The sequence below is a fragment of the Dicentrarchus labrax genome, unplaced genomic scaffold (assembly GCF_905237075.1).
Source record: "Dicentrarchus labrax unplaced genomic scaffold, dlabrax2021, whole genome shotgun sequence".
NCBI classification, from domain to species: domain Eukaryota; kingdom Metazoa; phylum Chordata; class Actinopteri; family Moronidae; genus Dicentrarchus; species Dicentrarchus labrax.
Window position 1 is genome coordinate 16,386,976 of NW_026136720.1, and position 27,012 is coordinate 16,413,987.

The 27,012-nt window shown below is 41.6% G+C and overlaps 4 protein-coding genes and 1 long non-coding RNA gene across 8 annotated transcripts in view; 2 read left to right on the top strand and 3 right to left on the bottom strand.

Moving 5' to 3' along the window:
• reln (reelin) overlaps positions 1 to 7,483 on the top strand; it is a 91,039-nt gene extending 83,556 nt beyond the window's left edge. The window contains exons 59-64 of one of the 3 annotated variants that reach the window (XM_051382116.1): positions 120 to 281; positions 423 to 580; positions 856 to 1,081; positions 1,248 to 1,445; positions 1,792 to 1,890; positions 6,057 to 7,483. In XM_051382116.1, the coding sequence (XP_051238076.1) occupies positions 120 to 281; positions 423 to 580; positions 856 to 1,081; positions 1,248 to 1,445; positions 1,792 to 1,890; positions 6,057 to 6,153 (940 nt within the window). In that variant the 3' untranslated portion in view covers positions 6,154 to 7,483. Of the gene's footprint in view, positions 1 to 119; positions 282 to 422; positions 581 to 855; positions 1,082 to 1,247; positions 1,446 to 1,791; positions 1,891 to 4,148; positions 4,270 to 6,056 lie in introns of those variants that run through there. The other 2 variants (XM_051382117.1, XM_051382115.1) reach the window with 2 other exon arrangements.
• Positions 7,484 to 8,149: 666 nt separating this feature from the next.
• Positions 8,150 to 9,152, bottom strand: bncr (bouncer). The gene is made up of 2 exons (XM_051383532.1): positions 9,145 to 9,152; positions 8,150 to 8,540 (listed from the first exon to the last, which is right to left on the bottom strand). The coding sequence occupies exons 1-2, from the start codon at positions 9,150 to 9,152 to the stop codon at positions 8,150 to 8,152; spliced, it is 399 nt and encodes a 132-aa protein (XP_051239492.1).
• Positions 9,153 to 9,309: 157 nt separating this feature from the next.
• Positions 9,310 to 11,636, bottom strand: LOC127353118 (uncharacterized). 2 transcript variants are annotated; one of them, XR_007881230.1, is made up of 6 exons: positions 11,522 to 11,636; positions 11,082 to 11,336; positions 10,972 to 10,997; positions 10,765 to 10,870; positions 10,149 to 10,657; positions 9,310 to 10,047 (listed from the first exon to the last, which is right to left on the bottom strand). It is a non-coding gene; the product is annotated as an uncharacterized LOC127353118 (long non-coding RNA). The 2 variants fall into 2 exon arrangements; XR_007881231.1 differs by having other exon boundaries at positions 11,082 to 11,305; positions 11,522 to 11,620.
• Positions 11,637 to 11,979: 343 nt separating this feature from the next.
• pik3c2g (phosphatidylinositol-4-phosphate 3-kinase catalytic subunit type 2 gamma) lies at positions 11,980 to 26,731 on the top strand. Its single transcript, XM_051381389.1, has 33 exons — positions 11,980 to 12,090; positions 12,569 to 13,077; positions 13,179 to 13,258; positions 13,718 to 13,875; positions 14,095 to 14,209; positions 14,350 to 14,461; positions 14,869 to 14,939; positions 15,116 to 15,179; positions 15,376 to 15,501; positions 15,653 to 15,683; positions 16,203 to 16,386; positions 16,536 to 16,658; positions 16,991 to 17,119; positions 17,307 to 17,421; positions 17,516 to 17,649; positions 17,742 to 17,930; positions 18,922 to 19,015; positions 19,205 to 19,299; positions 19,520 to 19,700; positions 19,831 to 19,938; positions 20,213 to 20,305; positions 21,053 to 21,182; positions 21,291 to 21,427; positions 21,529 to 21,698; positions 21,849 to 22,005; positions 22,103 to 22,212; positions 22,323 to 22,491; positions 23,339 to 23,457; positions 23,555 to 23,651; positions 23,737 to 23,800; positions 23,992 to 24,071; positions 24,202 to 24,327; positions 25,009 to 26,731. Exons 2-33 carry the CDS (start codon positions 12,631 to 12,633, stop codon positions 25,156 to 25,158), a joined length of 4,158 nt encoding a protein of 1,385 aa, XP_051237349.1. The 5' UTR covers positions 11,980 to 12,090; positions 12,569 to 12,630; the 3' UTR covers positions 25,159 to 26,731.
• The window catches only part of LOC127352756 (1-phosphatidylinositol 4,5-bisphosphate phosphodiesterase zeta-1-like), a 33,687-nt gene continuing 33,399 nt past the window's right edge, over positions 26,725 to 27,012 (bottom strand). The window contains exon 12 of the mRNA XM_051381404.1: positions 26,725 to 26,921. Within this exon, the coding sequence (XP_051237364.1) occupies positions 26,839 to 26,921 (83 nt within the window). The 3' untranslated portion in view covers positions 26,725 to 26,838. The remainder of the gene's footprint in view (positions 26,922 to 27,012) is intronic.

The following is a 27,012-nucleotide window of genomic DNA, read 5'->3' on the forward strand; positions in this document are numbered from 1 at the left end:
GCCATACCATGATCTGAAATCTTACTCAATACCCATTATTTACCATTTAAACATAGTATTTTTCTTACATAGAATGTATTTTTACATTGCAGTTTTCAGCTCTCACTCTCTCCCTTTAGGTCTGACTCGTGGCAGCTGGTACAGTCAGAGTGCCTTCCCTCCTCAGTTAACAACGTGGGCTGCTCTCCCTTCCAGTTCCACGAGTCCACAATCTACAGTCCAGTCAACAGCTCAACGTGGACCAGGGTCACTGTCCAGCTGCCAGACCACGTCTCCTCAGGGTAGGAGTACACACATATTTTATTTCCATGGTTAACATTGAGACATGACTTAACACTTGTGCATTAGTCTCAATTCATATTTTTATATATATCAGCAGAAGCACAGGCAATATTATTTGGGGATTTCTTGTATATTTCCAGGGCTACCCAGTTCCGCTGGATTCAAAAGGAGGGGACAGGAGAGCGGCAGAGCTGGGGAGTGGACCATGTTTACATCGGCGAGGCCTGCCCGGGGCTCTGTAGCGGCCACGGCTACTGTACAAGTGGAGTGGTCTGCATCTGTGATGAGGGACACCATGGTGGGCCACAAACAGCAAATTACATTTAAATTGCTGCAGTAGATGTACACACAGTTCTTTCCCATTTGTACTGTTTAGAAGAAAAGTAACACCAAAATTTAATGTTTCCATGCGACAGCTTTTCTCAAGACACCTCTTGAACACAGTTTTCTGTCACAGTTGGTGAAAACATGGCCTTGCACTGTTGATGCTTTCTTGTTACAAACTATGTCAACCCCACCATCAGCTGGCTTGTAATCTTTATTTCATCCCTTCCTCGCTGCTTCCTCTCACAGGTGACGACTGCTCCCTCTCCAGCAGTGACCTGCCCAGCTCCATCAAGGACAACTTTGAGTCAGGCAGTGTATCTCAGGAGAGCTGGCAGTTGATCCAGGGTGGTGGAGTAGGTAGCGGCTGTGGGCAGCTGTCACCGCATGCCCACGGTGACTCACTCTACTTCAATGGCTGTAAGATGAGGCAGGCAGTTACTAAACCGCTGGACCTCACTAGAGCCAGGTACAGGTACTAGCAAAGCATAGTGTACATAAACTATGTAAACATACAAGTACCTACCTCATAGCTATGACTGATTCGTTTTCCCCTATGTTAGAATCTGCATTATGGACCTTCCTTTCCTTCCCTTTCTCTAACCTTCCCTCTTATTCCTTCCTCCTCTGTCTCCCTACAGTAAGATCATGTTTGTGCTGCAGATTGGCAGCGTGGCACAGACAGACAGCTGTAACATAGCTCTGGATCAGGCTGACACAGTTGACCGGGCCGTGCTGCTGCAATACAGCGTCAACAATGGAGTCAGCTGGCACGTAATCGCTCAACACCAGCCCAAAGACTTCATAAAGGCCCAGAGAGTCTCCTACAACATTCCACTGTGAGTAACATCAGTCACTTCAAACCATTTTCTAATAAGGAACAATTTATAAAAGTTTTATAAGATGTAACTAACGGCTTTATGAATGTTAATTAATCTTGAGTCATTGATAAAAGGTCAATCCATTTGAGAGATTTTTCACAACCTGGGAACCGAAGTTGATTTATTTATCATTAATAAAGCCATGATTTACAACTTTAAAACCCTATTAAATGATGCCTTATTAGAAAGTGGTACTGTTTAAACCAGTGTGGTAAACTTCATCAGGCTGGTTTGAGGCTACTATAACCATTGACATACTTGTTGACAATCATTAACCATACATTGTCTCCTATGGTCTCTCCAGAGAAGCGAGAGTTAAAGGGGTGATGCTGCGATGGTGGCAGCCACGCCACGATGGTGCAGGACATGACCAGTGGGCATTGGACCATGTGGAAGTAGTTCTGTGAGTACCCAATTCCCAGCCAGCCCACGGCCCCCCAGACTGGCCCCCCCAAAAGAGCCCCGATCTGCCCCTGTCTCTACCTGTGCGTCAGTCTCAGCTGTAGAAATGGTCCCCTCTACTCCACACGAATACAGGGATACAGTATACACACACTGTACATATATTTTATTAACATCGACATGTGTGCTGCTTACCACCTACAACCAACCTCTCACAGCTTCTGGTGTCAGGCAAGCAGAGTAGAAAAAGTACTACCGTGTGCTTTGTTGTTTGTGAATGGCTGTTCTTTGTATGAGCTGTCAGATCATCATATTTTCAGTGTCTTGTAGAACCCATGCATCTCACGGATAAACAACTTAAACATACCCCTTGGAAAAATAATGTGTGTGTGATATGTTTTTTCCACAAAAACGTATTATTTCTTTCCTCCTGAACACAAGATGTCTCTTTCTTCACTGTAAGTCCATTCTCAGTGAATGTGCACTGGTGGTTTTAGGTTTCTACATCACACTTGTAAAGATGCAAATTGGACCAGGACAGACTTCCAAACTATTTGTGATGTCACAAATCATGCTCATTGGCCCCGCCCCTTATAAATCAGATTTTCAGTGAGCACAGAGAAACTTTCCACTTTCAGGAGATGAATGGGAAAATGTTGTGTCAAACTCTGCACATACATCATTCACAACTGTAGGAACAAAAAGAAAAACATATTTTTGAGTGGCGGGGGACTTGTATGTATAGAATGTATGTGTTTTTCCACTAAAATGTCTAAAAAAGCTAAAATATATTACTGTTAAATTAATAAAGTCGTAAATTTCAACATGTTGGCATTTGTTTATGTACAGAAGCACTCCTTAGATGTTAAGCACCCATTCACATATTCATAATGTACAGTGTTCACTCATTTACATTTAGCCCATCTGCCCCTAGTGGCCATTATAAGGCATGACACAGAGCGCTGACCCAAGATCATACAGTGTACAATACGGGAAACTGGTGGTGGCTTCACATCTATGACTGTGAGTCTTTGTTCTACTATGAAGTCAGCTTTGTCACACAGGCCAATAATCTGAATGGTATATTTTTATTTTAATTTTCTCATTCATTTCATGTACAAAAATGAGTCCTGCATTTCATTCTACTGATTCTTTCTTTCTTTCTTTCCCTTTTTACATTTATATTTAATTTTAGTCTGTAACCAGGATCAGTAAACATTTTCTCTATGTGGAAGACAATGCCAGTTTTCAAAATAAAATAACAGAGCTGGAGATTCTGCAGGGCACTGAAGATATCATGAATATGGTCTATACTCAGCTAGCATATTCTTAACATGGCAGTATCAAAAAGCATTTTGAATGCATTTTCTGCATGTTGCTGTGGGTATCAGAGCAATGTTCCCTCTTACGTGGGTTCTGATTGTTCATTCAGATGTGTACCCAATGCATTTCAAATGCTACAGCAGTCACAGTCACACTGTGATATTTCTTGTACAGTTCATTCAAAGTTGCACATACACACAAACACACACTAATGCCTAACCTGAGCTGTCCCTGGTCTAAGTGGTCGTGACCTGTCCCACTCCCTCCCTCGCACTTGCACGGTTTTCAACAGTGTCTGCTGAAAAGAGTGACTGTGATCCTCACACTTTGCTCTGTTGTTTATTTCTCTCTGTTCGCCACTCCTCCACTCCTTCACACATTCTTCCTCTCACTCCAACTCCTGCTCAATCTTTTCTGTTGCTCCACACGCCTTTCCTCCCTGCTGCTTAAAACGTGTTTGATCTTGTGGTCATGCTCACTCCTCTGCTCGTGCTGCATCATATCCTACCTTACTTCACACTCTTCCTCCTCCTCCTCCTCCTCCTCCTACTCCTCATCCTCCTCCTCCTCCTCCTCCTACTCCTCATCCTCCTCTTCCTCCTCCTCCTTCTCCTTTCCTTCCTCAAAACTCGCTCTTTCCCTTTTCTCTTTTTCTCTTCCCATTCTGGAACACAACGGATGGATTACTCCTGTATTTCTTTCTCTGTCTCCACCTCTCTGTGGTTGTCTCTCACTTTCTCTCTTCATCTTTGTTACATTTATCTGCTATCTGCACCAACTACTCTTCTGCTATCCATTCCTCTTTCATATTCGTTCTTCCTCATTCTCTCTGTCTGTCTGTCTCACTTTCACTTCTCCTTCTTTGAACCTCTGACTATCTTTATGCCTCTCCTCTCTCCTCCCTTCTCCACCCGCTCTGGGCCCCTGCCTCCCCAGGCCGGGGCTCCTACCCCCCCAGACCTTTCTGCGAGACAGCAGTCCCCTCCTCCTGCTTCTCCCCTCTCGCGCTCTAACCTCTGCTCTCTTCTGTATTCTGCTCCCTCTGGCATGGCTGTAGTGTCAGGTAAGTTCTCCGCCTCTTCCTGAATGCAGCCCCCTCCCCTCACCCTCCTCCTGACCCTTTCTTCTCCCTGTTACACTGTGCACACCCTCCCTCACTTTCACTGACACACCCAGCCCTCCTCATTATCACCACAGTCATATTCATGCCCTTGCTTTAACTCAAGCCCCAGGCAGGTCAACAGGGAGGCCAGCTGCTTACAGCGTCCAGGTGGAGGCTCGCTGACAAAATGATCCAACACACAGAACTTAAGACACAGCTCTCAGCACAGAAAGCAAAACAATATTCACAACAACATACTGAATGGAGGCATAAAAGGGCAGTAAAATCTTGAGTGGTGGCAAAGTTTCTATTTTATGACATTGCATTCCCTAAAAGGGTTCAACACAATGTCACCAGATGAAAACACATTCCTATAAATGGCATTGATTTCAAATGTGCAGTGACACAATCCTTGAGGCATTTTTTAATGTATTAATCGACATATACAAATGTCAGTGGTACTGTGTTTGTGTGTATATGTGTGATGTAATCCATCACTATACCTATATCTGTTTGTTTTGTTCTTGCTAATACCTTTACTGCAAACTGTTGTAGTGTTGTTGGCCTAGCTGCTAATTTACAAGCCAACACACACAATTCAATGATGCTACTTGAAAAAGATTACTGTTCGTGGGTCCAGCATTTATCTCACTCCAGCCCAAGCACTGAAGTGCTTTTTTTTTTTCATTCATATATCAACAATGCAGGGCATCTCGCATCATTAATTTCAAATGAAGGCCCATTTGGTGGGAGAGTTTCATCTGACTAACCTCCTCCATCCAGCTCCTTGCATGGCTTTACGGATCGACTGTTCCATCCCCTTTTTCACTCATGGCAACAACATGACTCTGAACCAGGAGCTCCCTCCTCACTACCCTCTGGCTTCTGACCCAAAAATCAGAAAAACAAGTCTTCACACACATACACGCACGCGCTCTCAGACACATGCAGTTTACCAGCCATCCCTCCCATCCGCCTTGACACTACCACCTCCACAGCATCACCCATCTCTCTCACACAAACACACACACACACACACGCACCATCCTTTGCCTTCCCCCACCCCCACCCCCCACCCCCACCCCGCTTCGCAGAGGCCCCTGCCTGCCCTGGCTGCACTCCTGGCTCACTGGCACCGCCCTGCTGGATGGAAGAGGCAATGAACAGGCTAAGCAAGAGCGATCTTCCGCAGCTTTTCTCTGTGTCTCTTAGTTTCAAAACCACCTCTTCTCTGCTCACCACCCTGCACTTTTATGGCTTTGGTTTAGTTATTTTTCTTTTCTCCCAGTGATGGCTGTTAACTCTGACCTCAAACACTCAGAGTTTATCTCTAGTATTTGTGGTAGTATGTTTGTAGACTCTGTGTCCCATGTCTTGTCTTGTGACATTTGGTCTTGAATACATGTAGCTAGTTCTACCGCCATGTTCATCGTCCAGCTGCTCATTTTTGTGCAGAACGTAAACAAATCCAGTTTTGTAGAGTAGCGCCACCCATTCTCCCAGCCGTGAGACCCATACAGCCGTTGAGTGTTTGAGGTTATGGCTGAAACATGAATAAAAATTCCAGCATGAACCTGGGTGTGAGTGAGTACGAAAGCTGCATTCGACCATTCGTGTGTTTGTGTGCATGGATAGGAGTGTGTGCATGGGAATGCGTGGATTTGTGGCGCCTTTTACTTGGTCACTAATGTTCACACTCCTCCTCTTTCCCTCCCTCTTTCACTGTCTTTGTATCCCTGCAGCACTCGTAAACAAAACTACATGATGAACTTTGCCAGACAGACCGGCGTGCGTCACTACTACAGCCGCAAGAGGCGGGCACTGCAACAGCGTGCCTGAACCTACCAAGAAGGGATTTGCCCTCTGACTTGCCAATCACACATCGACCCGCCACGCTCATCCTTTTTCTCCTGACGACATATCGCCCTGTTGAGTCCCATCCATCAGTGGATTCCAGTCAGCCTTAGACTTCTCTCACCCACCTCTCCCTACCCTCTACCACAAACATGGGCCATCCAATCAGTTTACGCAAGCCGATCAAGGCCTTCCCAACTACACGGGTCGGCGGGAATGAAACTCAGAAGAAAGGAGTGAAGCGGCCATTTTGTTTACTTTTTTCATGGACGGTCGGGGTTTCTAGTTGTTTTCTAATTGTTGCTGTGGTTCCTCTGATTCCTGTTACCACCTCCAATAACCTTCCCTCTGGCTTACCTCCCCATCACACCCGCTTCCCTCTCCTCATCCTCCTTTTCCTACCACACTGTGAAATTGAGAGATAATATATCACTGCTGAACTGACCAGCCGATTGGAGAGTTGCCTCCCAGTTCCACTGAGCCGTCGAGGGAGGACCACTCCACTGCCGCCAACCAGTACGCCAGGAGAAAGACCACGACGATGATACTGACCATTAAGAGGAATAGCGGTGATGAAGAAGCTCAAAAAAGAAAAAAAAAAAAGAAAAAAAGAGTACTGTGTTCTTGCTGTTCTGTGTGTCTGTGGGTTCTTTTTGTGATGAGTTGACTGTGGTGTTCTGTTCATTTGTTTGTTCGTTTTCTACTAATTCATATGCTTTTAAGGGAGGGAGGGGAGGGGGTGCTGGGTTCTGTTTCCTTTTTCCTCGTTTATCTGGAACAGATGTGGGCAAGGCGGGAAAAAGCCCAGCCTTTGCGGGAAGAAGGAATGAAAGAACGATTTGCACGACGGGGAAAGGAGAAAATAAGAAAAAATTAAAGACTGAACAACTGATTTTTGTTTTTTTTTAAATGATTTTTTATATATGTTGGTTCCCGAAAATACAGATATTTATGGTAAATGGTTCTTCACGTAACCTATTTAAGATGCACTGTGCGTGAAATCTGTATGTTATTTTCTAGTGTTAAGTTATTAGGCGGTCGAGTCAAGCTCTCAGACTGCATCATCTCCCCTCTTCCTTCTCTTCCCTCTTCTCTTGTGCTGTTTCCCCCCTTTCCATCTCTCTCTCTGCTGATTTCTGAAACCTGGAGGTGAGGCTCTATTAGTGTTGTTTTTTGAAGTCTGTGTAATATGGACCCTCTGCCCTCAGTGTAACTCCAGTATAGCAATCTCCTGTATATATATGTATATCCACTATGGGGAGACCCAGCAGCCTTATAAAAGGGAAATAAAGAACTGTCCAAACCTCAAACTGTACACATTGCTTGAGCTGCTCTCTTTCACTCTTAAAAGATAAACCTTTCATTTGTTTCTTTACTTTTTACTGTCTGTGGCACTCAGCCCTAAGCCATATAAAAAGATATTAGATGCTCCAATGAATATTTACAGCAGCAGAATGGTGTATGTGGGATTGTCTCAAAATAAACTACAGTGTCCATTGGGATGAAGGAATATGTCACCCGGTGCAACAGTGTGGCACACTGATGTATTTTTGGACAACAATTGAGCTCTATGGCACAGAGGAATAAGTTATATCTGCATATGGAAACACAAACAATCCCTTAATTGTTATTAACAATATCATAAAATTATTCAGTGTTTTATTTACAGACATTAAAATATAAAACATTAAAACACAAAACTGATTTTTGTTACTTAGTTTTGTAAAAGCACACACACACACACACACACACACACACACACACACACACACACACACACGTTTTAAAATCAGTTAAAAATCCTCACTATGGTGCACACCTCAGTGTCTTCAGACTGGGCATACACCATATACTTCTGCAGACCCTCTGCATTACACAATACGGAGGCTGCAGAGATGCCAGAGCACTGCTCACTTGGGGTTGAAAGCTTCCCCCTTGACATGAATCCCTAAAAGATGCTCACAACATCAGAAGCCTTTAGTCACAAGCTGTCGGCCATCACAGCTACAGTCACAAGTGTTACAATGGTGTAGAGGGCTTTGGCTGTGATGCCCAGGCAGGAGTTACAGTATGGCCGATCACAGCAGCCAAAGCTCATGATGTAGACAGTTCCCTTGAGGCGGATGTTCTTCACCAGGCTGCAGTCCTTCTCCAACATGCATCCCCTGGCCGACAGGGCACTGTGGTTTCCATAGCGGCCATTTGCCTTGAAGCACAGCTCGTGAGGGGGACACTCTGTCACAATGAGCTTAAATGTCTTCTCATTCTCCAGGAGGGGGCTGTAGTAGCAACGCAGGTTGTAACATAGCACCAAGGGGAGGAGAAGGTAGAACCACAACACAGCAACACGCAGGAATGGCAATGTGTTCGGCCTGCAAGTTGAAGAGAGTAATTTGGTATTTTACTGGCACGACCTAATATTGTGGCTATAAAACAAAATAAGTAAAAAAACATTTTAACAATTTAGTACAGCTGTTCTATAAAGTTAGGGCACTTAAAAATAATGGATCCTACACTTCCCATAACTCAACTTAACTTAATTTAGACCCTTTTCTGCCAAGTAAATGCTCATATTTTCAAATTCCACTTCCCCAATTTGTACCACATGTTAAACATTCGTGGTCTCAGAGCCAAGTTAAAATCACATTCCTCATGTAATAATCATAGACAAATCTCCTTCAGAGTCACAAAAGAACTGTTTTCATAGGCTTTGTAGTACTCCATGGGACTTTGACATATAAAGTCAGTTTTTATCACTTGTCATCCCTGTTTTGTGTTTCTTCTATTTAGACCATCACTGAAACCAAAGAAATTCAAGTTAATTGATCAAACTTTCTTAGCCTTGATTCCTATGCACAGGTGTAAATGATCCCTACTGATAGTCACATTCAAAGTGTTCAAAGGTGCATAGGCAGATAGTGAGGGCTGAAACAATTTCAGTGTGCAACTTAAAAAAAATAAATTATGTAGACTCACCTGTTCATTTTAAAGATTTAAAAATAGAAATAAAAAAATCAGACTGGTAAAACATTTGAGAGCTTCTCCTGATGAGCTCTAACCTCACTACTGACTCCAGATCTTCCTGCATAGGCCACACCCTCACGCACACCTGCTTGTAAAGAACAGAACAACTACACCAAGTGGGATCTTAATCATGGTGCTTTTATTTTGCTGAATTCATCAGTAACCACATAAATAATGCATTTACTCTTGTATACCAGGAGGGTGGCTGACAAGTCCACCTTTTTTCTCTCCAGAGCAAAATACTGATCATGATGCATTTTTTTGTAAAATACTAATAATCACAAACATGTAAATGTGTGGCCACCTTGTGGAGACTAATGTAAGTACCTATGGCTAACAGGCCTCTCCCCAGCCTTCTACAAGCACTTCTATGACACAGTGGTAGGTGACATGGAGCTCCTTAATGTTGTGTAATTTGCACATGAATCCCAAGGCTCCTCTCTAAGAACATTAGTGATGTTAGTGAAATTTGTTTTGTCTGTGATCATGCCCAGTAGCATCTTAATGTTGGAGTCAGACTTTGGCAGGAAGTTGCATTGGTCTTTGCAGCAGCAGGTGTGGGTGACATTGTACTTGACCCCCCGATAAGAGATGCTTTCATGGAAGCCACAGAGTTCAGTGTCCACGCAACCCTGAGCAGACAGGATGTGGATGGAGCCGTAGCGACCTCTGGAGTTGGAGCAGCGCTGATCAGGCAGGCACTGGCTTGTGATGTTGGGGCAGGACTTGCCTTTGTGCTGCAGAGGACAGTAGTAACACATCAGGCTGTCTAGGCTCAAAGCAGGGAGGACCAGAGCTGTGGCCAACAGGATGGAGGTCAGGAACCAGCGTGGTCCCAACAGATGGACATCCAAACTAATGTAAACCCACACACAGAGTTAAAAAGAAATGAGACTAGAAACGTAATTACATATAATTGATTAATTATGGGTTTCAACTGTAGGTGTGTTGTTCACCTGCTTGTTCTTGGTGATCCCATCTTCCTGTACTGTAAAAGGCCCCTGAACAAGTGATGTTATGTCAACCTGAGGAACCTCCAAACACCAGCAAACCCCCTGATTACCAAGCAGAAACAGGTGTGTCTTTGAAACTCTTTCAGCTTAACTGATAAATAATTTTAAAGATACACACACACACACGCACACAAAACAAATAGCTTTTAAATTAGATTTTAGCTTTCAGTTTATTGCCCAAAAAATAACACCTTATCCCCCTGCCATTTTGGAAAATATATATAAAAGACAAGATTACAGTGCCATCTGCTGTTCTGCGTAGAGGGAGTAAATGGTAATTGAATGATTGGATGTGGCGCTAATAAGTCTATATTTGAATAGCATCTGCAATACAAAAAACTAAAGGAAGTTTTCTTCCTCTAATCAGGCATGTTGTTCTTTCTTTCTTGATTTTCTGCTCATATCCCACAGTCAGATGAAATGGAAAGCCTTCCCTCCTTGTACAAAGGTTCCTATAAAGAAAAACAAATTCTGTGTAAATTCATTACCATCCCATATATAAGACAGAAAATGGAGGATTATTTTATATAATTATTAAAAATTTTAGTGGTGTGCTCACAGCCAGCTCCTCCTCATTCTCCTTGCCAGAGTTCCCCCAGTCGTCTTGTTCCTCCGCCGGGTCATAGCTGTACAGAGGAATCAGCCTGTGGCGCAGCTCGTCTAATCTAAAGCAAAACACACAAATTAAACTTAATTGTGACAGAACAGAACATAACACGAGATACCAAAATGATGTGAAAGTGATGCTTTACAGAAACCATCTTACCTTGATCTCCTCCTGATATAAATAACCTGAAGAAAAGCACAACAATAAAAACTAAAAAGATAAACCTATGATGCAGTCATGTGAAATTAACTATGCAGAACTTTTCTTACCATTGCCACTACACATCCAATCAAAGTAAGTAGTACAAAGGGGATGAGTGCATAGTAACCAGGAAATCCAGGTTTGGGGTTTGTGGGTGAAATATGTGGAGTTGTGTGGTTGAAATGCATTTCTTTCTGCTCGATGTCCTCCCTCATACAACCCTCTGCTCTCCGTGCACCTCAGCTGACACCTTTGTGACACATTCAGTGGAGTGCCGTTGCTGTCATTCCCACTGAAAGCCCCAGGAAGACTCATAATTATTGCTATAGAGAGTCAAACAGACACAGCTACAGTTTACTGAGAGATTTACAATCCAATAATCAACATGTAGAAAACAACTAGTGTCCTAAATGAACTGACTAGGAAGTTGATGATAATACAAAGGACGCCTACTGTAAAGTCCAAACATTTCCTCACCTAAAAAAACCCCAAAGTAATTCAATCTTACCTCATGTGTCATATGTAGAGTATGTGAACACACATTTCCTTCTTGCTGCTTACATTTCCCTTCAGCACTGTGCTCATGTACCTCAACCTGCTATATGACATTCCTGACTGAGGAGTGGATGTGATGTCATTTGAAACTGGACAGATGTGTTTATTATAGGAGGCTGTCATGTTTACATTTAAAAAAAAAAAAAAAAAAACAACAAAGAGATAAATTACTGATTCCTAAAAGTTTTACTGTGGGAATAATTACTGCACAATGTTATATTGTGTTAATTGCATTAATAAGGGTATCATCAACAATAAAAAATAAACTCTTAATGCATCTGCATTGTTTTGTATATTTGTTTGTTGGAACTAACTTATCTTTACAACCACAATATACATACACACGTAATGTTCTCTGTCCTCCAGCAGAGGGAGAGTTGTTATGGGCTGCAGGAGGAAGAAGAGGGGAGGGACACTGGCAGGAAACAGATAGGAAGCTTTCCAAATGTTTTACTGGTCTAACTTGCTTAGCATGGCTTAGTGAAGCATTCACCTTGTCTACACAGGATGGAAGCTTTGACGGTAAGTTGCCAACAAAAGAGCTCAGAGTACTTTGACTTTGAACTAAGATTAAGTTTGTTAATTGCAGCTAATCTAAAATGGTAAACTTTGAATATGCTTATAGTAAATGTCTGCTTTTCTACTGAAAAATACAGTATCAGTCTGTGTTCTAGTAGATTAGAGTTTTGACAGTGTATTAATGAGCTCAGGTTAAGCACAATTAAAATTAAAGTTACATGGTATGATGTATAATGTAATGATAGTGGTGGTATTAAAGACTTTTGTATTGTTTCACTTTACACAAGTGTGCAAAAGTATTTTCATTTGTGAAGTGGCGCGGACTGTTAGATTTCCTGTTAAGATTTGAAAGCTAGTTAATTATTAGACCAACGTAAACCCTCAGGTTCAGTTAGACTCAGTCATAAAAGTGCCTACTTGTCCTGCCTGCAATCTTATACACTATTGTAACTCAGTCTTTTTTTGTCATAATGTCACATAGTTCTGCATTCTTCCATGATATGAACTGAGGACATGCTGAGATATCGCACCATCTAAAATGTGATGGATCCTCCTCAAAGGCAAAGTGGAACAATCCAGAGACAAGACGCAAGTGTTTCAGATGCCCCCAAACCTCTTACTGAGGATTTACATGAAACACACACTTACGACTACCTTGACATCTTTCCTGAAGATAATGTGGAACCTATATATGAGAGCACCTTGGATGGGCTCATAGCCCCACCTAACTCCCAACCCAAACCGCCGGACCAGCCATGGGGTCATGGAAGAGTAGATCCTGGGAATACACACCACCAAAGCGCAAATGGGCCTCCCCTTCCACTCCGTAACAGGCTATCTAGTTGTCCTATCGCATGTTTGCCAGGTAGACGAGAACCCCCTCCTGTTCCCCCCAGGACACGAGCACCCCTCAGCAAAAAGATGTTTTCCTTCGACCACAGTGAGCCTGTTGAAAAACTGATCCGTTCTAGGACAGAAGCAGATAATCATGTGAGTATCTCTAGTGGTTTCTCCTTCCGCAAAGACAAAGAGCTCTTATGATTCATTAAAAATACCAGAATAACCCAGATTTCTTTTTTCTTTCACATCAGGACCCATGGACCATCAAACTAATAGACACTCCTCAAGGCAGCACCAAGAGTCTGGCTTTGTTTTGTGCTGCAACTTCCAAGTAAGAAGAGTAAAGTTTTGTCTTAAATATCCACCCTTATGACACCTTAACTCTCAAAATGACAAACAAAAACAGATGCAGGTTCAGGTTACTTTATTTGTACCCATAGGTAGAGACAAGGCATTCCTCTGGATAACATATTTTACTAACAACTCAGACAATAGAGAAACATAATATAACACAATAAAGTGCTCCAGGATCTAAAAATGTGGTAAATATCATAGCATTCATTTTGTAATCAGTGTAGCTTTTAATTATGGGATTGTATAGTTGTATTTTATTTTCTTAACAGAAACTAAATGATTTCTGCTCTGTTGTTAAGTTCAACATTGTTTTTTTTACCATTTGAGAACTGAAATGAATCATGTTTTTTTCATATGAAGTTTAAATATAGAACATGTTTGTCAGCATAGTTTCACTTTCACACTAGCAACCCCTTTTTTTCCTTCTGTCTGGCAGGTTAATGTCAAGGTATAAGCACACAGACAGCGTTCATAACTCGGGTATGGTATGCGGTCGATTGTTATACATCCACCCTGCCCTGCTGCAGCAGGTGGAGGTAAATGTCACTGTGGCCACTGACTGGGACGATCACCAGATCCCTTTCCCCACCACAGGTAAGTGGAGTAAAAAGTAGATTTATAAATGAGCAGTACCAGTACCTCAAAATTGTACTTGTACTTGAGTTTACTTATTGATATACCACCTCTGCATAGTTGTTCTGCACTACAGTACTTGATGCCACTTGACACTTGACACTTGAATTTACACAATTCTTCTGTCACTGCACATGTTGGCAGAAGTGTGTGGACTCTGAACTCTAATCTTTTATCCAGTGAACAAGACAGTGAAGAGTCTGATTGATGAACTCTTCCAGCTGCTGGATGTCACTCCCAGAACAAGTGGGCAGTATGTTTTGAAACTGTGTGATTCTGAGGAATATCTCCAAAAGTAAGTGAACAATCCAGAAATTATTGTTTATCCGTTAACTGTGAGCTTTTTGTCTGTGATCTGCTATTTAAACATGGTGTGTGTGTTTCCACATTCATTGTTCGAAGCACCAAATGGAATTTCCCATATCTCTCCTTTAGTGAAGCACTGCTGGGTATGCATGAGACTATTCAGAAGTACATCAAGTTTAAACTAAAAGTGCCCCTCCGACTGCTCCACTTGAACAACGTCAAACACCGTCTGGTTAGGGATGTAAGTCAATTAAAACTCCTTCTCTGTTCCCACCTACAGGGTTACAGGGTTGCCTGTCTTCAGTCTTGAAATGCTTCTTTCTTAAACACCTGTGCTTGGCTCCCGGCCAGCGTGTTATCATCAGGGCTGTAAAAACCTCCACCCTGACTTCTTGACTTTGTTCTGTTTACACATCACGTCATGGCAGGCGGCTTTTAGCAGTAAGAATTAAATAGAATAAAGGTGAAGCTAATGTGTCCATACATTTATAGTCATAAAAAGCCAATTAATGCCATTTAAAGATTTGACATGCTTTATTTATATATATATATATATATGTCTATATGAGATTATATATTTATTCAGGAATAGTACATAATAAATCTTACACGACAATCAGTATTTTAAACCATGTTTTGTTCTCTTAGGGGGAAGATGACAAACCCTCATGCCAACTGTTCCAGCTCCTGCGCCCTGGCTGTGTCTTCAACACCTGCAAGTAAGATGCCGGGCAGTCCCACATCAGCTTTGTGAAATGGGTTCAATAACAACTGTTCAGTGGGTCATGTGTCAACTGATGTCTGTTTGTAGAAAACATTCAGAAAGGTAGCTTTGCTTTGATGTTTCCTACCACTTTGTGATCTGTTGCATGTTTAACCTTTCCTCCTCTCTCAGGTTTAGTCTGCAGGAGGTGTTCAGAAGCTACAGCAGAGAGGTGACAGATCTGATGAGATGTAAGGTCAGTAAAGTCAGGATAACATATTTCTCTCACACACATATCCATCAGCATTTGTTATTCTTTGCATTTGTTTTAAACCTATATAATGTGGGCTTTACCACCTCAGGCTAATTCAGATTTATCAGTGGGAGTGATGTATCCTAAGCTAACGTTCTGGTATTTCTCTTACTTGGATCTGATCTCATCGTGTCTGTAGTCTGGGATGAACGTTAATGTGCTCGTGGGCTGTGTTCGCACCATCAGCAATCTTCTGTGTGGGCTCTCGTGTCAGGAGTTGGAGGACACTATTGGCAGGCTCAACCGTATAATTCCCATACCTCTGGTAGGTCTTTTGCGAAAAATTCTACAGGTCAATCCTACCACTTTTCCCATCTGCCGAGTTATTGAACACTGCTGTGCACCAAATAAATGTGAAATGTTTCTTTGAGCCTCTGATCAACAGTACAATGCTGTTTCCTTCCTTTTTTTTGCAGAGTCATGATGAGATGTCTGAGTGTGAAACTGGTGAGAAGCTGTTACTCAACTATAATGCCATTGTTGTGGTTTGTAATCAACACAGGGACATTGCGGTATACGGTCAAAGTCTTAACCTCTATTATTAAGCAGTATAAATGGTTTATAACACACTATTATGTAGTTGTAAGCATATATAAGTGTTATATATTTGTCACCAACTATAACTCCTCCTGTGGACCCACTAATACGTGGAGGCAAATGTATAAACAGATAATGAGTGATAATATATTAAAACACATTTGTATAATAATAATAATAATAATAATAATAATAATAATATAAAATATATTTTCATAGGAAAACAGGAAACGTAGGCATTGTTCACAAATACCTTAGATTAATAAACTCTTTAAAATGTGCTTATAACTGCATTGTTTTAAACCATTTATTAAATATTTGTACACTGCTTATAAATGCTAAATAGGAGGATTTTAAAGTGAAGTGTTACCTGATTTTATATATTGACTTTTAAATTGTCTAAACTGATATTTATTCTCTGTATTCTAGCCATGATCATGCTCCATGGCGCACTGCAGAAAGTGCTGCAGATCTTTTTTGACAACTTCCATTCAGACTTCAGAGGCGAGGAGGTAACCAGAACCCCACAAATACATGACGTGGATGATAACTCTGAAATCTTACAGTTTAGTATCGCTGCTCTCTACAAACTGCAACTCTCTTGGATGACCGGGTATGTGTGCATTTGCAGTCGCAGAAAGACACACAGACATTTTTGTGCACGCATGTACAGACCCAAATACATGCTCACAAATACAAATTAACTACATCCCTGTTAAGAACGCTTGGTTTTATGGCTTTCTCTTTTCACTCCATTTTTAGTTATGAGTTCTTCTCTGTTTCCTGTGAGTTGACGTATGGAGGAACAAAGATCTGTGACACTGGTATTTCTGAGAACATCAGCACGGCCTTATCGTTCGGAAACAAGATCCAGTGTAACCGTATGTAAGTGTCTCCAAGTGTAAATGTTTTTTTTAGCATAATCAATCTTGTTCACATAAGAATTCCATTGTCACTGATAAGGAAGTGGAAGTGGATCTTACTGTCCTTGTGGTGAAGTGCCCATCTGATCCAGGCTCTTTTTGTACTGGTCTGTTGTGTCATAAGTGTGTGTGAGAAATAGTTTATATCACTTCATTTTGATACAGATTTAAAGCAATAGTAGGAAAAATATAAAAAAAAAATTAAGAACAAAGAGCAAAGTAAAATATTTGAGTGATAACATAAATAGATGGCTGACATTTGTTTTCACTGTATGTTTTTTTTTTTTTTTGTAGGATGGTGTTCCCTGTTCCAGTAAATCAGCTGCCATATGAGACCATGATGACATTTCGCCTCAAGGGCTCCAAGCGTGGCAAGAATGCCGAGCTTTTAGGCTGGGCTGTACTACCTCTTTACAGCAACCAGTAGGTGCTCTACAATGTTAACCCCATCTCGTAAAGTACATATATTAAGACTTTTGTATTGGTTTAAAATTCAAACTTCACATACCACTTAATGCTAATAAAGGATGAAGCTGGAGGGGTTTGATTCCTGAGCTCTTAGGCACAATTGTGAAATAGGTAACATGCAGTATTTGAACTGTGTGTCTAGGACTCTGGTGAATGGGACCGTTCTGCTCAGTATGTCCACACTGGCTGAGCTTGCTGCTCCTCCCTCTCCTGCCCTGTTTGACAGTCACAGACAGCCCATCGGGGTCATACTGCAGGTCAGAAGTGCTGGACAACTCTGCCCTCTGTTGACCAAAACAAAAACCACACCACATTACCTGTTCAAACATTCATCCTCCCTTTGTTCCCCAGCTCCAGTTTCAGGATCATTTTGAGTGGAAGTATCAGAGACCCATCGCACTGCCGGGTTCAGTCATATTTACTCATCCTTGTGAGGATTTGCAAAAAAAAATGCTGGATGTCTCTAGGAAGCACTGCCTCTGCTTGTGAGTAGAGTACACATTATATTATTACATTTATTTTTAGACATTTCTTACTATCCCTAAATACATTCCTGTCATTGTATCTCCTTCCCCAGTCTAACACAAAATGAGAAGGCTTTCCTCTGGAGTAAGCGTTACTGTAGTGAGAAAGCTAGTACTTTCCTCCACCTCCTGGTGGGTGCAGTCCCCCGGTGGCAGCCTGAAGACTTGACAGAAATCTACACAATTGTAGAGAACTGGCCCATCCATCTACCTGAAGAGGCCCTCTTCCTGCTCAGTGACAGGTAGGTTACACCTGGCTTAATTACGGAAATGTGGACACAGCAAAGCTGCCTGGACCAATAAAAGAAGATAACATTCAGAACATGGAGAAAGGCTTGTTTTATTGCTGTTTGTTTGTGTTTCGCTTCATAGCTACAGTACGTCCTGCAGTGGGGGAGGTGAAAGTAGTAATACCACAGAGTAAAAATACTCTATTACAAATAGAAGTCCTACATTTAAAATCTTAGTATAAGCATCAAAATTACTTGAAGTACCCAAAAAGTTATGCAAAATGGCTAATTTCAGAATCATATTTATATCACTGGATTACAATTAATGATGCATTAATGTATGTAATTAGTTTGACTAATGTTGCACTTGATAAAAGGTGGCTAATTTCAGCTACTTTATATACGGCTGGGTAGCTTAATCCATAATAATATCATAATGTATGAGCTGATTGATATTTTGTATTAACTGAATCTACAAATTCTAATCAGTAAAGCTGTCAAATAAAAAAACAAAGTACGAGTACCTTAAAAATGTACTGTACTTAAGTCCAGTACTTGAGTAAATGTACTTTCCCCGTGTACAGCAGTATGTGGTTTGGTTGCTCTTTTATATGCTCCCTGATTTCCATATGTTGGTCATAAGCTCAGTTTCTGCAGTACTATATGCAGTATGGTAGTTAGTTTCTCTCTGGCTGTGTCTGTCCTTCGCTGACAAATAAAAGAAAAATAACTAGCCAAACTCACTGAAAAGGTGTTCAGTTTTCAGAGAAGGTGCACACTTTTGTGTTTATGTAGCACTTAAGCTACTCATCAAACACTCAAGTACTTGTAATAGGTGAATTTAAACACTCTCATCAATCTATTAGTTCTTTAGTAGGAGAGGTACGTCTCATGTTATTAATTTAATGTGTCTTTATTGGGACAGTGAATGCAATATCTGTGATCACAACCATGATTCAGCTTTCCATTAGTCTTGTTTGGTGAATTTATATATTCTTTTCAGTGTTCATGATCAGACTGTGCGGAGGGCTGCAGTTCACTACTTTGAACAGATACCAGATGGAGAGCTAGATTTGTTTCTGCCACAGTTGGTCCAGGTAAGCACAATAACACATATACACACATCCTGTATCTGTCTTTAGAGCTTATTATTTTAGCACAAGACCAGGTCAATGTTTAGTTGGTTTAAGCCATCGGATTTTAAATATGAGAATGGGTGGCACACTAGAGATCTAGAGATTCCTCAGTGGTTTGACGTTAGTTTGATCAGTTATCCGGTCCTGCAGGCTCTGAAGAGTGAGTGGGAGTTGGATGGACCTCTGGTGATGCTGCTGTTGGAGAGATCACTGAAGAACATTCAGATTGCCCAGCAACTCTACTGGTGAGCAGCAAAGTCATACATCAAACTGAGGGAATGTCATTTTGGATTACTACTAACACTGCTGTTGTTTAATCCACTTGAAAATGTTGATAACATAATGACAAAAGAAAATCTCAGTCAAGTTATGCCAGTTATGAAGTTTTAGAGATGATGTAATCCCCAGTAATATTATAAGGGGAATTAATATATCATCAATTATTACTGTTGTACATGCTGACAGGCTGCTGGAGGATGCCCACACTGACCCCTACTACCAGAGCTGGTTCAGTAAGGTTCAGGCTGCACTGCGGCACTGTTGCGGCAAGGCACTGAGGCAGGAGCTGGAACATGAAACCCGCCTGGTGTCTGTGCTTGTACACGTGGCGGAGAAGGTTCGCACTGCTGAAAAGACTCGACGCAAGGTCTGTAAACAGATCTCTCATTTATTCATTTACTCACCCACTCAATGGCTCAATATCTCCACCTCCATTGTTATGACTTATTTACTGAACTTATTTAGTTAGTTATTTCATTTTATGCATCGGTCTGCAGAATGTTTTGATGAAAGAAAAGCAGAAGATTGATGACTTCTTCAGAAATGGGATCAGCTGTTGTCTGCCACTGGATCCTGCAGTCCGTGTAAAGGCATTGGACGTGGATGTAAGAACTCAACACATTACAAATTTAAGGTCATAGTAAATAAAGTTGTCAGCACTGGCAAATAAGTATATAAGTTACCTATAATATTTTTAGCAGAAGAAAATCGACATGATTTCAGCCCTAGGCTTTTTGGGGTCAACACCCATCAGACTGTAAAGACATTAAAATTGAGCATGCCAGGTCTTATATTTGACCGGTTATATCATTACTGTAATCTAATATGCACACAGTTCTATAGCAGGAGTATTAAATGCTTTTGACATGTTACTTACAGGCCTGTAAGTTCTACAACTCCAATGCTGCTCCTCTGGGGATCTCATTCATCTGCACTGACCCTCTGGCCAACAATGTCAGTGTCATCTGCAAGGTTGGTAATAATATGTTTTTTTTTACTGATCCAGAAAACATCATCTGATCAATGTCCATATATTCCTATCCTAAACTTCTTATTTTTTCTTGGAGATTTTCACTTGTCACAAATCACTTGTTCAAGTCTGATGTATATCACCCGTTCATGAGGGAGTGCACATGTGTGAAGCTTCATCATTAGCGCAATCAATGCTCCTAAAATGGTCATATAAAACTACCTGTCTTAAGAAAAGAAAGTGTTAGTAGTTGTATTAGAAAATATTAATACTTAAGCTGCCAAAAGATGTTATCAGAGGAGTGCCTAATGTGAAAGGGAGAGTGGGTTGACATTAAGTTGGATGGTAAATGCTTTTCTTAATCAAAGGGATCCATGACTAATATGAAAGGCGTTCATGTGGCAATCACTGAGATATTAGAAGGGATAATATTATAGCATACAGTTGGGGATGTTGCACTGTACGCTGCAACAGAAGATGAAAAGCTGCTTTGCCAAAATATGCAAAATGAGCAATTCTCACAGCTACCATTTTTCTTAAATCATCAGAATGCATCTGTTCGTACGAGTATGTCTCGCATGAGGCCCATTGTCTTTTTTCTTGTCTCCTTAGAGGGGAAATCAAAGCTTGTGGTCAGTTACAGAGCAGCTTGCACAAACAGCTCAACATGAAGAGGATACTTTTGAGATGGCACTTAGGCTGTCTTGCTGAGTCAGCTGTTTCATTCCTCAGTTAAATGTGTTGTTCAGACAGGAGATAACCTGCGTCAGGACATGCTGGTACTTCAGATAGTCCGTGTGATGGACAGGATTTGGCTCCAGGAGGGGCTGGACCTCCGAATGATCACCTACAGGTGTCTTTCTACGGGACGAGCTCAAGGTAAGTTTATTAGTTTGTGTTTTTAAATGCACATTAATAGTTTCTCCGTCTTATATCTATGTGGCTGTGAATCCATGTTTTCCAACATATATTCTATGTATTTGTCAGGCCTGGTGGAGGTGGTTCCAGAGGCAGTGACCCTTGGGACGATTCAGCAGGAGTGGGGTCTGGGTGGCACCCTTCGAAAAGACACACTAGAGAAATGGTTCCACATGTGGAACAAAACTAAGGAGGACTATGAGGAGGTTAAGACCACTACAAAATCTTTGATAACCATTATACTTGACCGTGCAATTGAATATTCACTTTTGCTTTTGTTAAACTCTCTCTTACTGTGCATGTGCAGGCTGTGATGAACTTCATCCACTCGTGTGCAGGGTGGTGCGTGGCCACCTTCATCCTGGGGATCTGTGACCGCCACAATGACAACATCATGTTGAAACACAGTGGACACATGTTTCACATCGACTTCGGCAAGATTATGGGCAATGCACAGAAATTTGGAAACTTTAAAAGGTAAGTCAATAAAAAGTCAAGCAGTATTTTGGAAGTAAAAAGAGTGGGGATTTTGTTTGAGCAGAAAGGAGATACAGAAAAGTATAAAGTCACAGACAATAATGTGAATTAACAAGAACCTCCCCCCCACTCTTTTATTTGCAATGATAGGGACCGATCACCGTTCATCTATACATCTGAGATGCAACACTTTATCTCATGCGGGGGGAAGAAGCCTCAGCGTTTGCATCGCTTTGTGGAGCTCTGCTGTGAAGCTTACAACATAATCAGACAGCGCTCTGCACTCATACTCAGCTTGTTGGAGCTGGTAAGACCTTTACCAAGTAACCATGGTATCACCTTCATAGCTGTATCTGAGAATACATAAAACACCTTTTCATTTGTGGTGCACATTTGTTTTCCAGATGCTGCATGCAGGGATGCCAGAACTGAAGGACTCTAATGACCTGCAATATGTCCAGAACAACCTCCGACCTCGTGACACAGACCTGGAAGCCACATCCTACTTTACAAAGTAAGTTGATGCACACAGTCTGTCTTTCTAACAAATTCCTCAAAATATCCCATATTTTATTTTTATTAATCTGATTATCAAAATAACAGCTTGTATTCTTCATGATATAGGAAGATCAAGGAAAGCATGGGCTGTGTTGCAGTCAAATTTAACTTCCTGACACACAGCATAGCTCAAGGGAAGAAACAGGAACCACTTACCAAGAACGGCATTCCTGCTCCCAGCACCAACATCCAAGAGGCAGTCATCCAGGGATACACCATCAGGGGAAAAGATGTGGTGAGGCTGCATGTTGCTCTTTGTGCTGTAGTAATTCAGGCAGAAAATGTTGACCTCAGAGCTCAGTTTTATAACGAAATGTCACTGACAAATTCTGCCTGGTCCACCACAAAGCTTTGTGTTGAATCTTAATAGCCAGGTGAGCCGATAAAACACCTGGAACTGACAGCAGGTTCACACACATTTGTTCTGGGAAGAGTAATCCCTGGTGTGTGTGTGTGTTGGGTCAGCTGTCACTTATGGCCTCATAGGCAGCAGCGCTATGTTTGGAAAGTCTTTGCCTCACTCTCCAGAGTTGAGTGAGGAGTATTACTGGTGTTTGTTGGTATTTCACTGCTCTTTGAACAGAATATACTTCCAGATGTCAGGTAAAACTGTTTGGAGGCAGAGATGGAGCACCTTGTCAGTCAGCAGAAGCAGAGATGTGTCTAGTTCCTCAGATTCAGCGTGTAGCAGTATTAGTGGCAATGACAAGTATCATTCATTCAGGTATTTACATAAAGATGGTATAAATAAAAGGTTTCCTAGCAGTTTCTCTAACAGTAAAACTATGGTGAAGAAGTTACTTGGTTAGGATTGGTTTATATAATAGAAAGCACAGTGATAGCCCATGGTTATGGCATTGAAACACCTTGAGGCCTGAGGTTAGTTTTCAAAATTGGTGAACTTTCTTGTTCCAATAAGGTGCAGGCCAGTTACCAAAAAACTCATGAAGTTAGCTGGGAATAAGCTGAACAATATTTAACACATACATGGGAGCTTCAACATGCATATTGGGTTATCAGCAGTCTCTCCTCATTTACTCACCCTGCAACCTAATAGGATAATTTGTTTCGTTAATGTGCAGATCTATGACCTGAGAGTAACCATTCATGATGGGTATCTGAACAGTGAGAAGACATTTGGGCAGTTTGAGCTGATCCATAAGCAGCTGCAGAAATACTTTATTGAATCTACACTGCCTCAGTGAGTAAAGAAAAAAACGACTTCATTTGAAGCACTGTTTTTTCTTTGATAGTAATAACCTAATTTGATACATGTCTTAACTCCTTCTCCCTTATAGGTTTCCTGGCTGGTATAAGATGTCATTCACCCCAGGCAAGAGGGTGACTCAGCTGAATAAATACCTGGAGCAGCTTTTTGAGGGACCATGCAAGGGAGTAAGTTCCTCTTATCACTGGTTGATTTAGTCAGTGATCTCTTGTTATAACTGACTCTAACTTGTGAACCTGCCTCGCTCTGCAGAATGAATACGTGTGCAGCTTGTTCCTGGATGGCCCCAACATAGTCCAAGAACCTGTGGTGACAGGTACATTTCTGCACTTGGGTGTATAAAAAAAGATTGTGAAAGATTTTATGGGGAAAAAAACATCATAATAAAAGTAATATTTAGTATTTGAGGACTACCTTTTTGCTATGTCTTGAGGAAATTCTGATGATACAATACACACTATAAGGCATGCTGTGACTAACTGGTACTGATGTGCTGATCTATTGCAGGAGCCCGTCCTCAGATCCAGCTCTACATTTCTCACTCTGACTGCAAGCTCTCAGTCATGGTAAAACACCTGAAGAACATTGTGAGTTTCCTCTACTCTTATAGTTGTATTATCTGTACCTTTTAACAAGAGGAAAGCATACATACTAAATGTGTTTTCCCTTAAATATATGCTGGTTGTCCTTTATGAACCTTTTTTCTCTTTTCAACAGAAGCAGGCAAACGGCTCTAACCCCGATGCCTACGTGGTCACGCGTCTGAGACCAGACCCTAAGCAGCGCTCCAAGAAGAAGACAAAGGTGGTCCGCAATGATGACAACCCCACCTTCAATGAACTGGTACAACTTCCATCCTTCTTATCCTATATTCATGATTTAGCACAGTCACAGCATCCTGTGGTTTTACCATTAGATTACTGAGCAGGTTTAAGAAAGTATTGCTTTTATCATTTGATAATAGGCTAGTAGTACATGTACCTTTCAGCAAGCAATTCAATTAGTTGCCATTTTGCAAAAGGAATTAAACGCCTGTCCCAAATAAACGTAGGTTGAGTTCAGCGATTGAAGCAAACAAAAGTCCAGGCGTTTAATTGAAGTTAAGTATATGGGAAGCTAAATTATATTTCTAAATGTTGTTTCATTAAAATAAATAAAAAATGTTGTACATCCACGCGTGAGCTTAATTGTTGCCACTCAAAGCTTTAAACATTTGCTCTTACTTTGTGTAATGTTCACTTTTTAATGCGGCACCGTTCTGCCTGCTGTGTGAGTCTGATGTGATCTTTGAGTGTCGAACCCTGCAGACACTGACCAGTAGCTTCCCACATACTCACTCCCAAGCCTCTTGCTCCCTTTTATGTTGCAAAGTGAAGCCTTAACAGAGCCACATACAAAGAAACAAAAGAATAATTGTTCCATAGAAATTTCAGATAACAGCAAAACTGTACAAAAGACAAATCCTCAAATTAATGGATGTTCTGAATGTAGAGTTGTTTGAAAATATCTGCCTTTCATTCACAGATGGAGTACAATGTCCCACTGCTTTATGGGATGGTGCTGGAAGTGACAGTGAAGAGCAAGAAGACTTTTGTGGCTGCAACCAACATTAAACTGGAGAAGGAGTTGCTTGACAAGGAGGCCTGGTTTAACCTCGGGAACTGTGCAATCTGACCTCAGAGAGCTGCACTGTAGGCCTGCTGCCAGAAGGGGGTGCAACCACACTTAGGGAAAGAATCAGTCCAAAGATTTCTCAGACTGTATGAGTGAGATAAACTCACCTGAGTAGAGGAACTGAGCACTCTCATTTATACCTATTTATCAGATGTAAATTAACTTCACTCCAGAGCTAAATATGCTGGCAGTGGATGATATATTTGGATGAAGTTACAAAGCTGAGTAAAAGACTCAGGAAGGAGACTGTTTACTATGTGAAGTATCATTTATTATTAGTTGTTTATTATTAAATTGCGATCAGATGAAGGACATTTGCTAATTAATCCAATGTTTGGATTTGGCCACGATTATGGATGAAGGAAAGAAACTATTACTTGTATTATCATACATGCACCTTTGTTTGTACTGTGTTTCTTCTTCTTCTTCTTCTTCTTCTTCTTCTTCTCTGCGAGTCAAAACCGTAAACGTGTGTGGTCGAGACTGTCGATGTGACAGATTAAAGAGGAGGTGTGGCCGTGATGTTAGGAGCTGCCTGCCTGATACCTGCCCAGACTCTGTGTGTGTGTGTGTGTGTGTGTGTGTGTGTGTGTGTGTGTGTGTGTGTGTGTGTGTGTGTGTGTGTGTGTGTGTGTGTGTGTGTGTGTGTGTGTGTCCCTTTGGGCTATGTCAACTGGATGTCCTTGACCAGTGGAATTGGAGGTGGGAGGCCGGAGGGTGAGTGAGCAGGGGGAGAGGGGTGAGGTAGAGTGTGTGAGCAGGATGACAACTCTGCCTCTCTGGCCTGAGGGGCTGAGTTAACACTCTGCCCCTCACTCCATCCTTTGTCTTATCCATCAGTGGCATTCAGCTATGCACATGCATGCACAAACACGCAAAGGGAGACGCCCACATGCTCACACAAATACCACTGAAAAAGCACCTCCTCACACACACACACACACACACACACACACACACAGGCTCACACTCTTTCTAGGCTTAGGCAGGTTGTCACGTTATCTTAATGCCATCCTCCTCCTGACAGGCCTGCTGACCCGTGCTCTCCTCCGCCTCATTCATAGGATTTAGTGATGAACGAGGATAGAAATAGACTTCCCCACACTGGATTTGGTTTAATAATGTATACCTCTGTGAATGCTATTTATATTTTTCCTTGCTGGGTATCTCACAGTGAAAATGCTGGCTGCTACTCTTTCATAGTAGTATTCATGTTGTATTAATGTATCCTGGCATCACTCATCAGTTTCAGACCTAATAGACGTATTGTATCTTTTGTTTTGGAACACATGATTAATCCAAAACCAACACTGTTTCTTGTGGTTGGGTAAGATCATCTTATGTGTGTTCAACTCTACCACAATAATTGCACTTGCATCAATTATTAATTCTATGATAAGAATCTAATATCCTGCTCTGGGGATTTCTCCAGCTGGGAGTTATTCTTCGTCAGTCTTTTCAGTGCTGCTGGAACCTTCTGGAACCTTTTTTCCTCTGCAGCACAGAGCGCAGGCAGTAGAGAAAAGGCACATCTATTTTCTGACAATAAAACTGGTATTTATATCTGAGGAAATGGTGCTTTTGATTTATTTATTTATTTTTGTTGTTGTTGTTGCCACATCAGCCACGCTTCCCTATCGGTTGGCATGGCGTGTGTGAGTCTGATATAGAGAGCTGTTTTTAGGCAGACCAAGCAACGACGAAGAGGGTGGCTGGATCCAGACTGCATCCGTCTCGGGACCGGAGAGGCACCCAGCGGTGGCCTGGAGATGGAGAAGGAAGGGGGAATGTGAAAAGAAATGTATGTATAGCTGCTAAATACATGCGCATCATATAGATTGGTGGAAGCCATAA